This window comes from Carassius auratus, unplaced genomic scaffold (genome assembly GCF_003368295.1).
Source record: "Carassius auratus strain Wakin unplaced genomic scaffold, ASM336829v1 scaf_tig00028507, whole genome shotgun sequence".
NCBI lineage: Eukaryota > Metazoa > Chordata > Actinopteri > Cypriniformes > Cyprinidae > Carassius > Carassius auratus.
In genome coordinates this window covers 91872-107299 of record NW_020525698.1, presented here as the reverse complement: position 1 = coordinate 107299, position 15428 = coordinate 91872, and the positions used below count along the sequence as shown (strand labels likewise).

General features: G+C 35.3%; 2 protein-coding genes across 3 annotated transcripts; both read left to right on the top strand.

Moving 5' to 3' along the window:
- The first annotated feature begins 2278 nt into the window (after positions 1–2278).
- LOC113079544 (ras association domain-containing protein 1-like) lies at positions 2279–11992 on the top strand. Of its 2 annotated transcripts, XM_026251780.1 has the most exons (7): positions 2279–2692; positions 3888–4447; positions 6120–6244; positions 9263–9367; positions 10731–11034; positions 11126–11241; positions 11345–11992. In XM_026251780.1, the coding sequence occupies exons 2-7, from the start codon at positions 4156–4158 to the stop codon at positions 11492–11494; spliced, it is 1092 nt and encodes a 363-aa protein (XP_026107565.1). In that variant the 5' UTR covers positions 2279–2692; positions 3888–4155; the 3' UTR covers positions 11495–11992. The 2 variants fall into 2 exon arrangements, with proteins under 2 accessions (XP_026107565.1, XP_026107566.1); XM_026251781.1 differs by lacking the exons at positions 2279–2692; positions 3888–4447; positions 6120–6244 and adding an exon at positions 7765–8038.
- A 414-nt stretch (positions 11993–12406) lies between these two features.
- On the top strand, positions 12407–15167 carry LOC113079555 (tumor suppressor candidate 2-like). The gene is made up of 4 exons (XM_026251793.1): positions 12407–12557; positions 13046–13252; positions 14099–14219; positions 14320–15167. Exons 2-4 carry the CDS (start codon positions 13101–13103, stop codon positions 14383–14385), a joined length of 339 nt encoding a protein of 112 aa, XP_026107578.1. The 5' UTR covers positions 12407–12557; positions 13046–13100; the 3' UTR covers positions 14386–15167.
- The last annotated feature ends 261 nt before the right edge of the window (positions 15168–15428 follow it).

Here is a 15428-nt window from a genome sequence, read left to right as displayed (position 1 = left end):
ACATCATGCACTTTATGCAGATAAAAAGTGTAAATTTGTGAAATGCAAAACATTAAGTGCACAAGCTTATGAAAAATTTACATATATAATTTGTTCATACAATAGGCATTATAAACGTGATCTGTAATAGTAGAGAAAATCACGATTTTTTACATTTTAGCAAAAAGGTTAAATACCTGTTGTTTACAAATTAATATATTAATAATATATTTTAATAATTTGTATAAAATAATAAAGTAAAATATATCGAGGGTCCTTTCTTTACAGGAAATTTTCTCCAAATTTAAAACAAAACAGATATCTGCCATTTTAGAATATTTTAATATTTTACAATTGGAATATTTTATTAATATTTAAATTAATGCATAATAATAATAATAATAATAATATGTAATACATTTTCATAATGATCTACAATTGTTTAAGTAAACAGGAAAAATATTTTGTGCAACATTTAAAAAAAACTTTGATTTGTCTTGAGTTGGTTAATATATGTACTCTGTAGCAGCGCAGCTCAGTGAATGTGTTAGTAAGTTTTCTTCAGCAGCTGTTTACTGTCACGCTGCTCGCTGGATACAGGTCTCCTCGGCTAAGTGATGAAGCACAGCGGGACAGTTTAGGCTCCGACTCGTGATGGACGCTCATATTCCGCTTCTACTGACTCTCTCTCAGATCTACACACCACAGGACATACATACACAATCAAACCCATTTGAGCTGCTCGCAATCTCAACCAGGAACTCTGATTCACAGTTACAGCCTGTCAAAATAAAAGTCTCATACCTTAAATCAGATTTTTCACAGAATATAAAGACGACGTTTAATAATTGTTTGTTGTCACTGCTATAAATTAAAGTCTAAACAATTAACAGGATTCAATAATTTGACCTCGTTTACCCCGAAGTCTTGTTGTAGGAAGGTATCTTTTATTTTGTCGATAATGGTAATAATTTCTTCCAGATTGCTCTGTTCTAGAAATTCCCCTGCTCGCGTTGACGTGGGATTAGATGTTTACATGCATGTCTTTCTTTCCATCGTTTGTCCTGCAGGGATCACACTGGATTTTGTTCCCCAGATTCCGCAAATTATTAAACCCTTCACAGTTGACTGTTATTTGTGTCAGTGTAGATTTTAACTGAAATTACACCATTTTTTTTATTAGTGTTAATAAAATAAAAAATAGCTGTGTATTATACAATTGTATTTTGAGAAACTAAGTTTATTTATTTAGGCATATTGATTGATTAATTATAAATCAATTATAAACGTTCTTTGAAGGTATGTTTTTTGTGTTTGTATTTATTTTTAGATTAACTCTTTTCTATTTTACCTTTAGATTTTTTTCTCCTATTTATTAAAAATTTGGTCAGTAATGTTTTTACCTTTAAAAGTATGTTTTGTGTACTTTTTATTTAGATTTATTTAAATTATTATATTTATTTTATATTATGTTTTATTTTAATTTTATTGATTTTCAGTCAATTTATACAGGAGTCGATTACATTTTTACCTTGAATTACCTTATATAATAATAATAATAATAATGTTGTGCATACTCAAGTACTTCGTACCAGTTCACTTGAAGATGACACCATTCATGGTCATTCATTCACAGTTTCCGTGTGAAACAAATCTATTTTCTCAGTACACAAAATGCATCTTGGCATTGACCCATGCAAATACTAACGAAACTGTTTATGTTCTTGGTTAAAGATTAATAACCGCATACTGTATTCTTATTCTGAATCCAACATTGGACTCTAATATAGTTACAGTCATATATCAGAGAGAACATCAGAGCTTGTTCAGTGAATGCAATGACTGTAAATAAATCAGACACTGACGACCAATTCCTGTGTCCTGTGACTCCTAAACGGAGAACAGAAGCGTCCTTATCTCCCCCTGTGGGTCTCCAGACCTCCCTTCCTGATGATAGAAGACATCCGCAAACAGAGAAAAAGAAAGAATGAGAGTTACATCAAGCCTGTGGACGTGTGCCAACTCTTAGTGCACAGCGAGTTGAGTGCACTAGATTTTTCGATACAGTGAACTGATCTTCTAATTTGCCGTTTTTCAGTTTCCTAAGGTCATATCCAACACGTATGCATAATAACAAAACTTCACACGTGCTTTAAAGGGAAAGAGCTGCGTTCTACAAAATCTTGCTTTCGTTCCTCAGAGGAACGGATGACGTGAGGGTGAATCATTTTTGGGTGCTCTGTCCCTTTAAGAGCGAGTTTGATTTGAAACAAGGTCGTTTTAAATAGACCAACGGGCGGGGGTTCGCGTTATGAGACCAAAGGGGCCACCAAATGTTTCAGGAAACGATGTCCGCTCAAACTAGGACAGATCACACCGGATTAAGCGTTAATCTGAGTCCACGGCGCATGCGCACAAGCGCGCTAGCGGTCGCGCTGGACAAGGTGCGCGTTCAGAGGAGAAAGTGAGGGCTGCGAGTGCGAATCACGAGAAAACATCTCTGAGGAAACATCTCGCTGCCGGTGGAGGATCGTGTTCACTTCAGGCTTGAGCGTTATGGAAGACGTTTTCTCAGTTTTGCGCGATCGTTTGCGTGATCTGCTCTCAAACGCGGAGATTAAGTTACTCTTAATTTGAGACGCAAAAGCGGATTTGAGAAACCGACGCGTTTACTGTCAATCTGACCATTACCAGCGACTTGCTTCGGTTTAAGGTAGGTTTGTCTACTTAAAGAGTTACTACAAGAGGTCTATTATGAGTGAAACTGTAACCTGACTTTGACAAAAATAGTTACTTTCTGAAATTTGGAGGCTTTTTCTCAGTGACGTCAGGCTGCTAATCTAATCTGCAAGAGATTAATTCCTTATATTTGTTCATTTGTTTTTAGTTTTTCTGTGTGTTATTCGTCTGTAATGTATAGCTGCTACACATTTTCCCATTAGTTTTTAATCTGGTTGTTGTATTGATATATAATTTCTTGTATGTATGCATTCATGCTTTTATTTATTTTATTATCCTGTTCGTTTATTTTCTATATTGTATTCTAATCTCTTGATTTGATTATTTATGCATTCATTATTTATTACTTATTTTATTTATGCCGTAAATGCATTTGAAGTCACATTTTAAGCACAATATCTGTAATCTGTTAACAAGATTTGAAATGAATTAAATGTAAAATATATTTATTCATTTATTATTTTTAAGCATGTATTTATAGATTTATACATTTATGTAAGTAGTCACACCTTTATTGCTGCATTTATTTATTTGCTTATTCTTTTGGCTAATTATCTGCATTATTTCCCAAGTCATTTGCCAGTTGCACAGGCTTTCAGATCTAATCTTTATCCAGTATTCTATTCTATTCTATTCTATTCTATTCTATTCCAGTCTGTTCTGTTCTGGTCTGGTCTGGTCTGTTCTTCACTATATTTGTCTATTTCATGATTTATTAATTCACTATGCTCTTGTGACCCAGTTTGTGCCTCTTTCTGTTAATGGTTGGTTGTTCAGGGCCGTTCTCTGGATTGGGACAGTAGCCAAAAGAGGTGCCCTACAACAAAAATGGTCCAAAACACCCTCGAGTGCAATATATCCCTCCTCATGCATACTGATCAGATAGATACTGTCAAGTGGTTGTGTAAAGGACAGATCTGTTTGCACGAACCCACTGGAATGTTAAATCCACATTTATTCCCATTTGATGACCTTCTGTCTGATGTTTAAAGAAGACAGACTAAACATTTAATTCTGTTCAATATATATTATCAAGGGTCCATACTTAAAGAAATTTATATATATATGATAGTAAAACACATTAATGGAGTCCTAAGATTATAAATGTCCACATTTGCATACAGAACCACAATATAGAGCATAATCTAATCTCTGTTGTTTCTCCTCAGATTGAGCCAGATGCTGCTGAAAACTGACTTGAGAGGACATCTTTCTGAAAACTCATCAAAAAACCATCATCTCTTTAATATTCAGACTGTAGGATTGACAAAGTGATCCATGTTTGTTCTGAGCCAGGATATGCAAACACATCAGAACCAGACCCGAAGTCTGTTGGCCTGGTTTGGCGTAAACAGGATCGCTCTGAAGTGGTCTGAAGTCATAAATCATCTCCTATGACCTACTGAGCCATGCTTTTCAGCCTCCTGTGTTCCCAATATGGCAAAATGTGAGCTTATTGAACTGCAGGACTTGACTTCGGATGACCGCATAGAGTTAGCGCCTCCTAGTGGCCCTCAACCCGGCGCGGGGCCCACTCTAGACAGGTGGAGTAAAGAGAAGGTGGTGCGGATGGTGGGGGAGCGTGTGCGTCTGGAGGACCCTGACTGGCTGACGTGTAAACCGGGATGGGGACACGACTTCCAGCCCTGCAGCCAGACGCAGCTGAGCTGGTGCGACCTCTGTGGAGAGTTCATCTGGGGCCTGTACCGCCAGAGCCTCCGCTGCACACGTGAGTCATTAGGAGATAATAGAGAACATTTACACTGCCATATCAGTCTTCTGCTGCCGTCAAGACAATCTGGCCCTTGGAGAGCGTGAGTCAATAGGAAAAGGATGTTTAGACAGGGAAACGGACAGTTTAGAAAGCGTCCTATGTTGGATAGAGATTGTGTGGGTGTGTGTTGTAAATACATGGTTGAAAAATTTAAGAGGAATCAGGCGATAATGTCAGTTTAGTTATGGTGAGTAAGTCACAAAACACAGCAAATTAAGACCCAACATGAGCATACAATAAATTAAATTAAATTAAATAACCTCATACAGATTAGATGTTAAAATACATGCAGTTAACTTAAAATAATAATGCAAATAGAATAAGCAAATAAAAAATACTGATACATGTATTAATACAATGTAAATCTATAAGGAAATTAGGGCTGGACAACGATCAGTCGCATCCAAAATAAGCGTTTTTGCGTACATAATATATGTGTGTACTTTGTTTATTTATTATGTCTGTATAAATGCACATGCATAAATTTAAGAAAAATATGTTGTTTATATATTAAATATATTTATATAATATAAATGATATGAATGTTAATATTTTAAAAATATATACTGTGTTTGTGTCTTCAATATATACATAATAAATATACACAGTACACACACATATATACATATATTATATTATGAACAACAACTTATTTTGGATGCGATTAATTGTGATTAAGCACTAAAATAAATGCATAATAATTAATAAATTCAATAAATAGTTTAATACCTGAACTATGTGTTTAATTGAATTTGTTTCATTATGAAAAATGAATAAATAAATGAATGGCATGCAGATTAGTTGTTCAAATATGTGCAACTGACTTTGAATGTAACAGAACAGATACAATATAGAAAACAAAGAACAAAAATAGTAAAGACAAAATAAATAAATGCATAAATAACTGCATTAATTCCCAAATGAATGCTTTAGCAACCACACTTTAGCAATTCTCTGGCAACATCCCAGAATATCTTTTAGTGTTATAACAGTGAGACTTGCAAGTACTACCCACATTTTCTTCAGAAAAGGTTAAAAAAAAGCTTCCTGTATTTCTCTTGCTTCGTAATAGGTGATCAAATATTAAAACGATCATAAACAGCACTGTGTTTACACTTCATAAGGCCTTGAGAAAAATAGGTCAGTCGAAACCAGACCACAGATGGATGATTTATTCATCAAGTAACCCAGAATATACACATCAGCATGACCAGCAGGCGGCGCTGTACATTCAGACCCTTCTGGACTGGAAACGCTTGACCTCTCTGTCAAAGGTTCAGTTTGTGCCACCAAAAAACAGACTTTTGATCTCTTAAACTGCAGCTCAGAATGGAGAACTGTATTTAAAGGGACAGTCACCCAAAAATAAAATAAAAATTCTGTCATAATTTACTCAATCCTCAGGTTTCTAACCAGAAAGAGTTTATCTCTTCTGTTGAACACAAAAGAAGATATTTAGAAAAATGTTGGCCACCAAAAGCTGGCTTCCATCGTATTATTTTTCATACTATAGAAGTCAGTTGCTAACGTCAACAGTTGCTTTTCCCCTATTTTTCAAGACAGCTAAATTTCTAAGTATTTGTGGTTTGGCTTTGTGAATGAATGAATGAACATTTGTGTTTTTTAGACTGTAATTACACTTGTCACTACCGCTGTCAACCCTTCATTCAACTGGACTGCAGCTTGAACTGCGACGCCGTCGGCGAACAGCTAAACTACTGCGAGGACACGATCGAGACGGACACTAATGTGGTGAGCGAACTACTAACACCATAGAGGAGAGTTTACTAGTCAGTGTAAATCAGAGATGTGCACAGACGTTACATTTAAACCTAATGAAATCGTTCCACCCTGTCTTCTGTCGCTAGACGTAAAACAGCGTCTCAATGCACCAGACGCCGTTAGCGCGGGTTTATTACCGTTCTACACACGCGCAATTTACGACAGCGTAAAGGAGCATCTGCTTATGTTTTAGCTTTTGAAATGCAAATACATCGACTATCCTTTATTTTTTTTATGTTTTCTGAAAATGTGCAATTTATTAACCATGTCTGTATATTTAAAGTTGCATGGGATATTTGGTTTATAATGAGCTATTGTTTAGATAATAATGGAAGGTTCTAGTCACAGTGAAGGAGGGATCTGCTACTGATTTTCAGTGTAAGTGAGTGTGTGTTGAGTTATGGGTTGAGAGTGATATGGTGACAGCTGGGTGAATGAAGTAAGCAGCTTCACAAGGGAGTTCTTATCTAATTACAAGTGTGCAGATCATCTTAAAATCTCATTTGGCAATGCAACATTTGGTTGATGGTTTTTCTTATACTACAAATCCTTTTAAATATTCACCAGGCTTTTTCCAGCCGCTCATTTTATGCAGATGGCATAGAATATATGAAATATTTATATATGTATATATATCCTCCTGAAACCCAGCAATTATGCCTGTAATAATAATAGTAATTATTATTATTATATGCATTTGATATGCATAATAATGTCAAATATTTTTATACTGTTATTCACTATCATGAGTGTATCATTTAATGTAAATGTTAATTGCATGTAATAAACTTTATTTTAATTTTAAATGTATTTCATTATTTTATAATTGTATGTAAATTATATTTTTAATTTTCAGCAGTATTGATTAAGTGATTTGTTGTTTCACAACTTTTCTGTCATATCAAATGTTTGTTCATTTTTATAATATTGGATATAATTATTATTATTAATAATAATATTATTGTTATATGAGTGTTTAATATTATTATAATTAAATAAACCTTTTATATAGGTAAAAGTGTAAACATATATATATATATATATATATATATATATATATATATATATATATATACTATTTAAAATAAATGTCATACTATATGTAAATTTTTTTATATTATAGAATTTTATGCATTTTAGCAAATTGCTAATGGATATAATAACAATAGCAACAACAATATTAATAAATATTATTATTATTTAAAATATATTCATACTATTATTTACTATTATAAACACTATTTAAAATACATTATATATTTGTAATATATTGCAAATATATTTCTGTAATAATGATTATATCATTATAAGTAGGTTTAATTATATTTTTATTGATTAGAAAATATTTAGAAACGAAATTTTAAACATGTTTTAAACAGCAATCTTATCTTCCATTGTTCTGCTGGGTTTAAGGGGGAGGGGCAGGACTGGATTGTGGGATGGGCCTGTGTGCCGTAAACTCCCGGGGGCGGGGATTAGTGGAAGGGTGGGGTTTCAAATCACGCCTAACGGTTGCTTCCCGGTTGCACGAGGTCTATCATCAGACAGCCACATCATCCTCCTCAGACACAGCGGAAGTTCTCGCGCACACCCGGTGCTCTCGATTTCGGTGTGATAATAATGACGGACTGCGAGCGGTTGGACATGACGTGGGGCAGCAGCGCGAGCAGCGGATACTGCAGCCAGAGCGACTCCGAGCACGAGCTCGAGCAGTTCTACACCGCGCGCACCTCGCTCAGAAAGACCAGAAAACGCAAGGAAAAAGTAAGACAGCGGTTCATGGTCATACAAAATACAATATTGATCGTCCTTGTGCGTTATTTTAGCGTTTTTAGGCGGTTTTGCGACTTTATAGGCCAGTTCGAACGGGGGAAACTGAACTAATGTAAACGGAAATCCGATGCGCGCGTGCGTGTTTGTTTTAAATGACGCGCTGGGGGGGTTTCCTGTTCTTTAGATGATGTCATGCTGAGTAACACATGATCAATATAAAAACTTAATTCTTAATTAAACCTTAAATACTAATCATGAAACTAGCTTTTTTTTTTATTCAAAGATAAAACTGGACCAGATATATTTTATTTCTGTGACATCAGTGAATTATTGTGGAGTTTGTCTTATCCCATTTTAAATAGGCTATAATTTTTTAGATAAAAACTGTAATCGTATTTATTATAGGCCTAGAGTACGTGTTTATTGTATATTTATTAAATTACATATTAACTAACTATTTAAAGTGAATATTTGTTTCACAGTACAGCTTTAGTACAGCTTTACTAAAAAATTAAATTCGGTAACCATATAAATGTTAAAAGGACCAAATAAATAGATTTTTAAAATATTAAAATGTTAACTTGTTAATTTAAGTAGTTATTACATATTATAAATATGTAAATATGATACATAAAATAACTTTTTGGCTCTCGAATGAAGGAATATAATGTTTTACACATGTGAAGTTTTAGAGGTAATGAACTGACTGAAATGTGAAAGCATTTAGAGTCGACATGAGTCTGTGTGTGTGCGTGCGTGCGTGTGTGTGTGTGTGTTTGTGTTTCCACTTCCTGTCTGCTATTTGTGGATGAGGGCGGGTTGTTTTCTGGGTGAGTGTGGGTAAAGTCATCCAGCTGGATCTGAAAGACTGTTTCAATCCCACTTTTTGCCTCCGAGTCAGACTGCGATTGTTCTGCTTTACGAACACAACCAGCTATTGTTGCACAAGAGTCAGACATGTTTTAGACAAAGTTCTTTTAAGTGTGGTCCTTATTAAAAGGTTATATTATCCTCAGGAAAACCCATAAATATAACTATATCAGTGTTTAGGACAAGTGATCAAGTTGTGTTATATCATGGCTCTTTTATTGTCTGCTATAAATGACTAAATGTAAATGTAGTATCTTGAGGAATACCTCAGCCACTCTGAGTCGGTTGAGGTGTCTTTGCTGTCCTCTTGTGGTCATCTGATGCTCATGTCTTCTTGTCCCACAGGATGAGCCGGTGGACTGCAGGAACCAGGAGCTGACCCTCAGTGAAATACAACAGAAAGTCAAAGAATACAACGCTCAGGTCAACAGTAACCTCTTCATGGTTCTGGTAAAGAAACCTTTCAGTGTTAAAGATGTAAATATAGGATACACTTTACGTAAAACAGTGTAATAATATATTTAAGTACTGAGTAATATTAACTACATGTGCTTACTTTATATGGTTATTGTTAATATAAGCGTTCGGCTTCAGGCCCGTTCACTCCAAGCACGATAACTATAAAGAAAACGATAAAGATATAGTTTAAAAAAAATAATTCTCGATAATAAAGTATAGCAGAGTCCACACTACAAGTATAACGATAAAAGCACTGAGAAACGATAACGTTGGAATCACTTCCAGAAGGACTTTTTCCAGCTGATGAAGGGTTAAAAACATTGACAGCCAATCAGAATCAGTCCTGCTGTAACTAACTGGAGAATTTAAAGCAGCAGACAAGCATGCACTTATAATAAACAGATGATATAATTCACTGGTCTGGACGCTAATATTGTTATCTTTATAGTTATTGGTGTGAATGGTGCTTTAGGGTTACTTGCATGCAGTTACACAAATGTATTGTTATTGTAATAGTAAGTACATGAAACATGTAACAAGGACACCTAAAAATAACATTACCTAAATATATCATACTGTTTTTTTTGCCGTTTGTTAATTTGAAAATGTGAAATGCGGTCAAAATATGTTTATATACTCTAACAAATAAAATCTGACTAATCAATTTGAGTAATTTTTGTAATCTATAAATTATTATATATAAAATCTTTAATTTATAAAATGTATTACTTCATATAATCACAACATTTATAAAACAAATATATATTTATGTCAATTAAACCTATAATAATATACAATTATAATATTATAACAATAAAAATATAATTACATAAAGTAATGTGACATTACTAATTATTAATGGTATTTCTTATATTTAAAATACATAATTTATTTTAAAAATAGTTATACATAATTTACATATTATATATTTGTTCATATGATAACATTTATATATATCACTTATATACTATATGTATTTATATTATATATGTATAATTTATAAATTCCTAAAAATACGTATTTATTGCGTTTTGCAATAAACAAAATCATACATGATATTATGATATACATAATGTTATTAAATATCTATATACGTGATGCCTGCATTATAATTATATGAATTGTACATTATAATAGTACATAATGTATTAAATTATATTATTGTATGTATATGTTTATATTAATTTGTGGTGTTTGTATTGTAATCATTGTATTAATACATACATGTAATAATATATAAATATATTACATATGTAGTATTAAATATTAGTTACACTTAGCTATTATATATATTTGTGGTGTTTGCTGTAAGTGTTAAGCTTCAGAGTAAAAATGTTTGTGGTCCTCCCCTCAGAACCGTGATGGATCTTACACTGGCTTCATAAAGGTCCAGTTCAAGCTGGCCCGGCCCGTGTCTCTCCCTCCTCCCCGGAGCACGTCCTCCTCCTCCTCCTCGGGACGGGATGACAGTTGTCAGGAAGACAAAGCCCTGAAGCAGCGCACCTCATTCTACCTGCCCAGAGACACGGTCAAACACCTGCACATCAGCTCCAGCACACGGAGCAGAGAGGTCATCGAGGCGCTGCTGAGGAAGTTCACCGTGGTGGACAATCCAGCCAAGTTCTCACTGTTTGAACGCAGCGAGCGCCACAATCAAGGTGTGGAGATCTTCTCTACATCCATCCTTACAGCATACAATAAATACATTGTTATCAGATAACACATTTCATGTTTTCTTTCTCTTTATAGTGTACTTAAGGAAGTTAGCAGACGACGAACGTCCGCTTTTCCTGCGCCTGTGTGCTGGACCCAACGAGAAAGTCCTCAGCTTAGTCCTTAAAGAGAATGAAACGGGGGAAGTCAATGTGAGTACACAACCTTCAGAAAAAGTGCCAATTTAAATATGCTAAATAGTTTTTTTACGCACATTTGAGGGATGAACAAGATGTTTATTGTTTCTTCTGGCAGTGGGACGCATTCAGTTCTCCTGAACTCCAGAACTTCCTGCGCATCCTGCAGCGGGAGGAGGAGGATCACGTGAAGCAGATCGTGCGGCGCTACGCTCTGGCCAGAGACAAGATGAAAGAAGCTCTGAAGAACTTCAGCACGCCGGGCTGAAACAAGCTGCTTCTTATACCTCACAAACGAGAGAAAACAAGAAGACAGCGTACTGTTTGAATCCAGAGAGTGTGTGGAAGAACCCTTTGTCCTGCTCTGAACGTGAGACGGCTCAGAGGTCAAAGGGAAATGAGAGCAAGAGAGACGAGAAGTGTGTGTTTAAGCGTGACTGGTGAGCGTGAGAGGAGTGTGACGTTAAACTGAGTGGAAGAAATGCTGCGGTCGTAGCTGTAGATCCAGGTGTGGAGTGACATCATTCCAGTGTGGGCCACAGATGGTTGGTCTGTGGTGAATGAAATGAATCAAAGCAGATTATAGAGTATTTTTAGCATCATTTATACATGTAATAGAGAATAAAAAAAGATTTTTGAATGTCTGTATTAAAATAACACAATTTAGTGATACAATACTTGTCAGATATTGAAGCACCCATGTATATGTTGGATATTTACTGTAAATTAAGTGAAATTAAATAAAATATTTTCCCCTTTGAAATGACTGTTTTTGTTGTGTGCAGGAGCCAATAAATTACAGACTTTTAAGTTAAAAACATAAATGTAATTAAATACGTTTAATAATGATGATGAAACTAAGCACTTCTGTTACATAAATGAAAATGGAAATCATTTAGTTTATATAACATTCTCTATCTGAGAAAAGAATACTTTACAGTGCCAACATGTAATTAAGAAAGTGATCATTTTGATTAAAAATGATTTATTTGTATAATTTTGGTCTAAAATAAATGGTCTAAGAATCTTTGTTTTGATTATATAATGGCTTTACAAAATAAAAATCAAGCGACAATAAGACGAAATATTATGATAATAATAAATGTGACTAGAAAAACTTTTATTCTACAAATAAATCTTGAGCTCTTATTTTGTCAGTTCTCTCACCGTCACATGTCACTTCCGGTCTGGGCTGAGCGTGTCTTGATTCACTCTGATGCAGCGGTTCTTTTGTGAGTGACTTTACACACTCAATAAATCAGTTCAAACCGGCGTCAATCCGCGTTATTTCCACTGCCCTGCTTCATTTAACACCAGGAGACTTAATACAAGTAAGTGTCATCGTTATACACGTGAATTATTTTATGTTATAAACTCAATTGTTGTAGGTCATTATGATGTTAGCCGCATTAGCATGAAAGCCACATCATTTTAGACTATTAGAAAATTTAATAATTAATTAATAACAATACTTGCATGCAGTCATGTTTGATTAATTATGTCTAAGAACTTTAATTCTTGTTTTTGGTAAGTTATTTGGCTGTCAAACACAATCTGTCATCTTTTTTAATGCTGAAGGTGAAAATTTCTATTGCATAATCTATTATGTAAAATGTCACATTATTAAGAATTTAAGACAACTTCGAATGCATTTCCTTCAATGAAGAGTTTAGTGGGAAAGCAACGCTCACAGGTTTCCCATGGCATAAAAAGTAGCCATATTTCATCATGACTGACATTATCAGATTCATGACATCAAATAGGTCAATGTTTAACAGTGTGAGCTCAATAACATTACGCTTTATTGTTTCTTCCTCAGAGCTGTAGGGGCGTCCCGAGTGTGACCCGAGCGGGAGGAGAATGTTCCTCAGCCCATGATGGGCGGCAGCAGCTCTAAAGGTAAAGGCTACTGGCCCTTCTCAGGTTCAGGTGGAGGAGATGAGCCTGTAAAAGACGGCCAGGAGCAGAGCTTGGCCCGGGTGCGCAGCGTCCGAAACGCCACGCCATTCGTGTTTACCAGGAGGAGGTAAATATAACCACAGCTCCTGGCATGTGACTTGATTTCTGACAGCACCACAGGACCCCCGTGACACATACACTGACAACAAGAAACAGATCGTCTGAAACACACACGTTCTTGAGCTTGAAAGTTACCTTTTCAAACTGTTGACAATCACTGAGGTAGCTAAACCTTCAGTGTTAAGTAAAGGATAAAGTACACTAACTAGGGTACATTATTCCAAAATAAACCTTGACCGGCTGACTATACATTACTCCTCTTATTTCATGACTACTTACGAAATAATTTTTTTTTAATTCTCTGTATCTACAATACAATATTTTACATCAAATTTGTTGTATCTGCAAAATGTTAATTATTTTACCAAGATTAAAGCGTTCATACAATATGTGTATTAAAAAAAAACACCTAAAAGATGTTTACATATAGTCCGAAAGAGACAACAATAGTTGAATTCACAGTCTCTTGTTTGTTTTGAACAGTAAAACTGCATGCTGTTCTTCAGAAAAATCCTTCAGGTCCTGCAAAGTCTTTGGTTTTCCTTCATCTTTTGCATATTTGAAGGCTTTGCAACAATGACTGTATGATTTTCAAATCCATCTTTTCAAACTGTGACTGAGGACAAATGAGGGGCTCATACGCACCTATTACAAAACTTTAAATGCTCATATAAAATTACGTGAAAGACTATATTAAATAATTGGTGTGTCACGTGTTGCAATACAAAACACATTTGTTTAGTGCGTGTTTACATTGAAAAATGATATAAAAATGATATTAAAAATACACAAAAAAGTGTATTGTACTTTGCATACATATGTTTCAACTTGTAACGTTACTCATGTTTGTTAGCTCTTTGTACTTCGATGAGGATGGCGACCTGGCCCACGAGTTTTACGAAGAAACTTTAGTAACGAAAAATGGCCGCAAGAAAGCCAAACTAAAACGAATCCACAAGAATCTCATACCTCAGGTAAATCAGCATGGGAGTGTTTTGCGAACATTTGTTTGAATTGAATTGATATTACAATTCTGCGATAACGATATTTTTTTTATTGCACGTTTTTCCATAGGGAATCATCAAGTTGGATCACCCTTGTATCCATGTCGATTTTCCGGTCGTCATCTGTGAAGTTTGATGCTGTTGGTGACCGCCCGCTGGATCCCAGACACGCTTGCTGTGTAGCGCCCCCTTGTGTTCGGAAGGGCTTGACGCGTGTCTGTGGACTCCCGGCAAACGAGCTGCAAGACGCTCTGGCTGTGTGATGAGAAGAGGCTGCGGCCTGACAATGATGTCCTGACTCTTTGTTTTCCCATAATCCTCCACATGATGACTATTATGGGCTGTATGGACAAGACACGAAGTGTGCTTTGTATATGAGTGTATGTTTGTTTGTATGTATGTGACCATAGAAAATTAGGGAATATTTAGCGATGTTCGACTTTTATCAGGAGCACATCATGAAGGACTCTGGAGGACCCTTCTAGAACGTTCCGTTTAGAATTTTCGAAGAAGCCCTCGGAACAATCAGGTTGCATTCGAATGCTGTAATTGATGGGCATTGTGTAACATCAGAGCTCCACAGATCATAAGGATGCGATGTTCGTAGAAATAAACCTGGTTTGGGTTAGTAGCAAAACTACAGCCTGGATTTTGCACGTAGTTCCTTAGAGACCCCATTCTGCTTTCTTTTCAGCCTGTAGAAGAGAATCAATGGCTGTTTACTATGCTTTGATTTGTTTGAATGCTGATTGGATGATGGAATTGCTGCTGCTCCTTGATTGGACGGTTGAGTCTCTGACTGACACAGTGCTGCCAGTCACTGGGGGAAGCCCCGCCCTCTTCTCACTGTTGTTTCTGTCTTTATTTATTAGAGTTTAAATGATCAGATGGCATTAAAGAAAATACCATGTATGAATGCACATCAAACTGTGTTTGTGTCAATGTAATTCAGTAGCAAAACAGAATATCAAGTGGAAATGTAGGTGAACCAGATTCTATGTGGATTTGAGTGGTTTTGAGGTTTTTTTTTAATCTGCTAAATTGATATATCACTATAGGCATTGTCTAATTTTTTTATTATTATTCCTACTATTGAATATTACATAAAATGCGATGTTTTGCGGCATGACTTAAAAGTAAAATTCTATTCTATTTATGGTCTGTTTTTCTCAACGGTCC

Excerpts from the sequence above, each read along its gene's own strand:
- LOC113079544 (XM_026251780.1), top strand. The coding sequence starts at position 4,156 with ATGGCAAAATGTGAGCTTATTGAACTGCAGGACTTGACTTCGGATGAC. Across the intron at positions 11,035-11,125 it reads CAGCGAGCGCCACAATCAAG|TGTACTTAAGGAAGTTAGCA; the intron begins GTGTGGAGATCT and ends TTCTCTTTATAG. Across the intron at positions 11,242-11,344 it reads ATGAAACGGGGGAAGTCAAT|TGGGACGCATTCAGTTCTCC; the intron begins GTGAGTACACAA and ends TTCTTCTGGCAG.
- LOC113079555 (XM_026251793.1), top strand. The coding sequence starts at position 13,101 with ATGATGGGCGGCAGCAGCTCTAAAGGTAAAGGCTACTGGCCCTTCTCA. Across the intron at positions 13,253-14,098 it reads TTCGTGTTTACCAGGAGGAG|CTCTTTGTACTTCGATGAGG; the intron begins GTAAATATAACC and ends CATGTTTGTTAG. Across the intron at positions 14,220-14,319 it reads ACAAGAATCTCATACCTCAG|GGAATCATCAAGTTGGATCA; the intron begins GTAAATCAGCAT and ends GTTTTTCCATAG.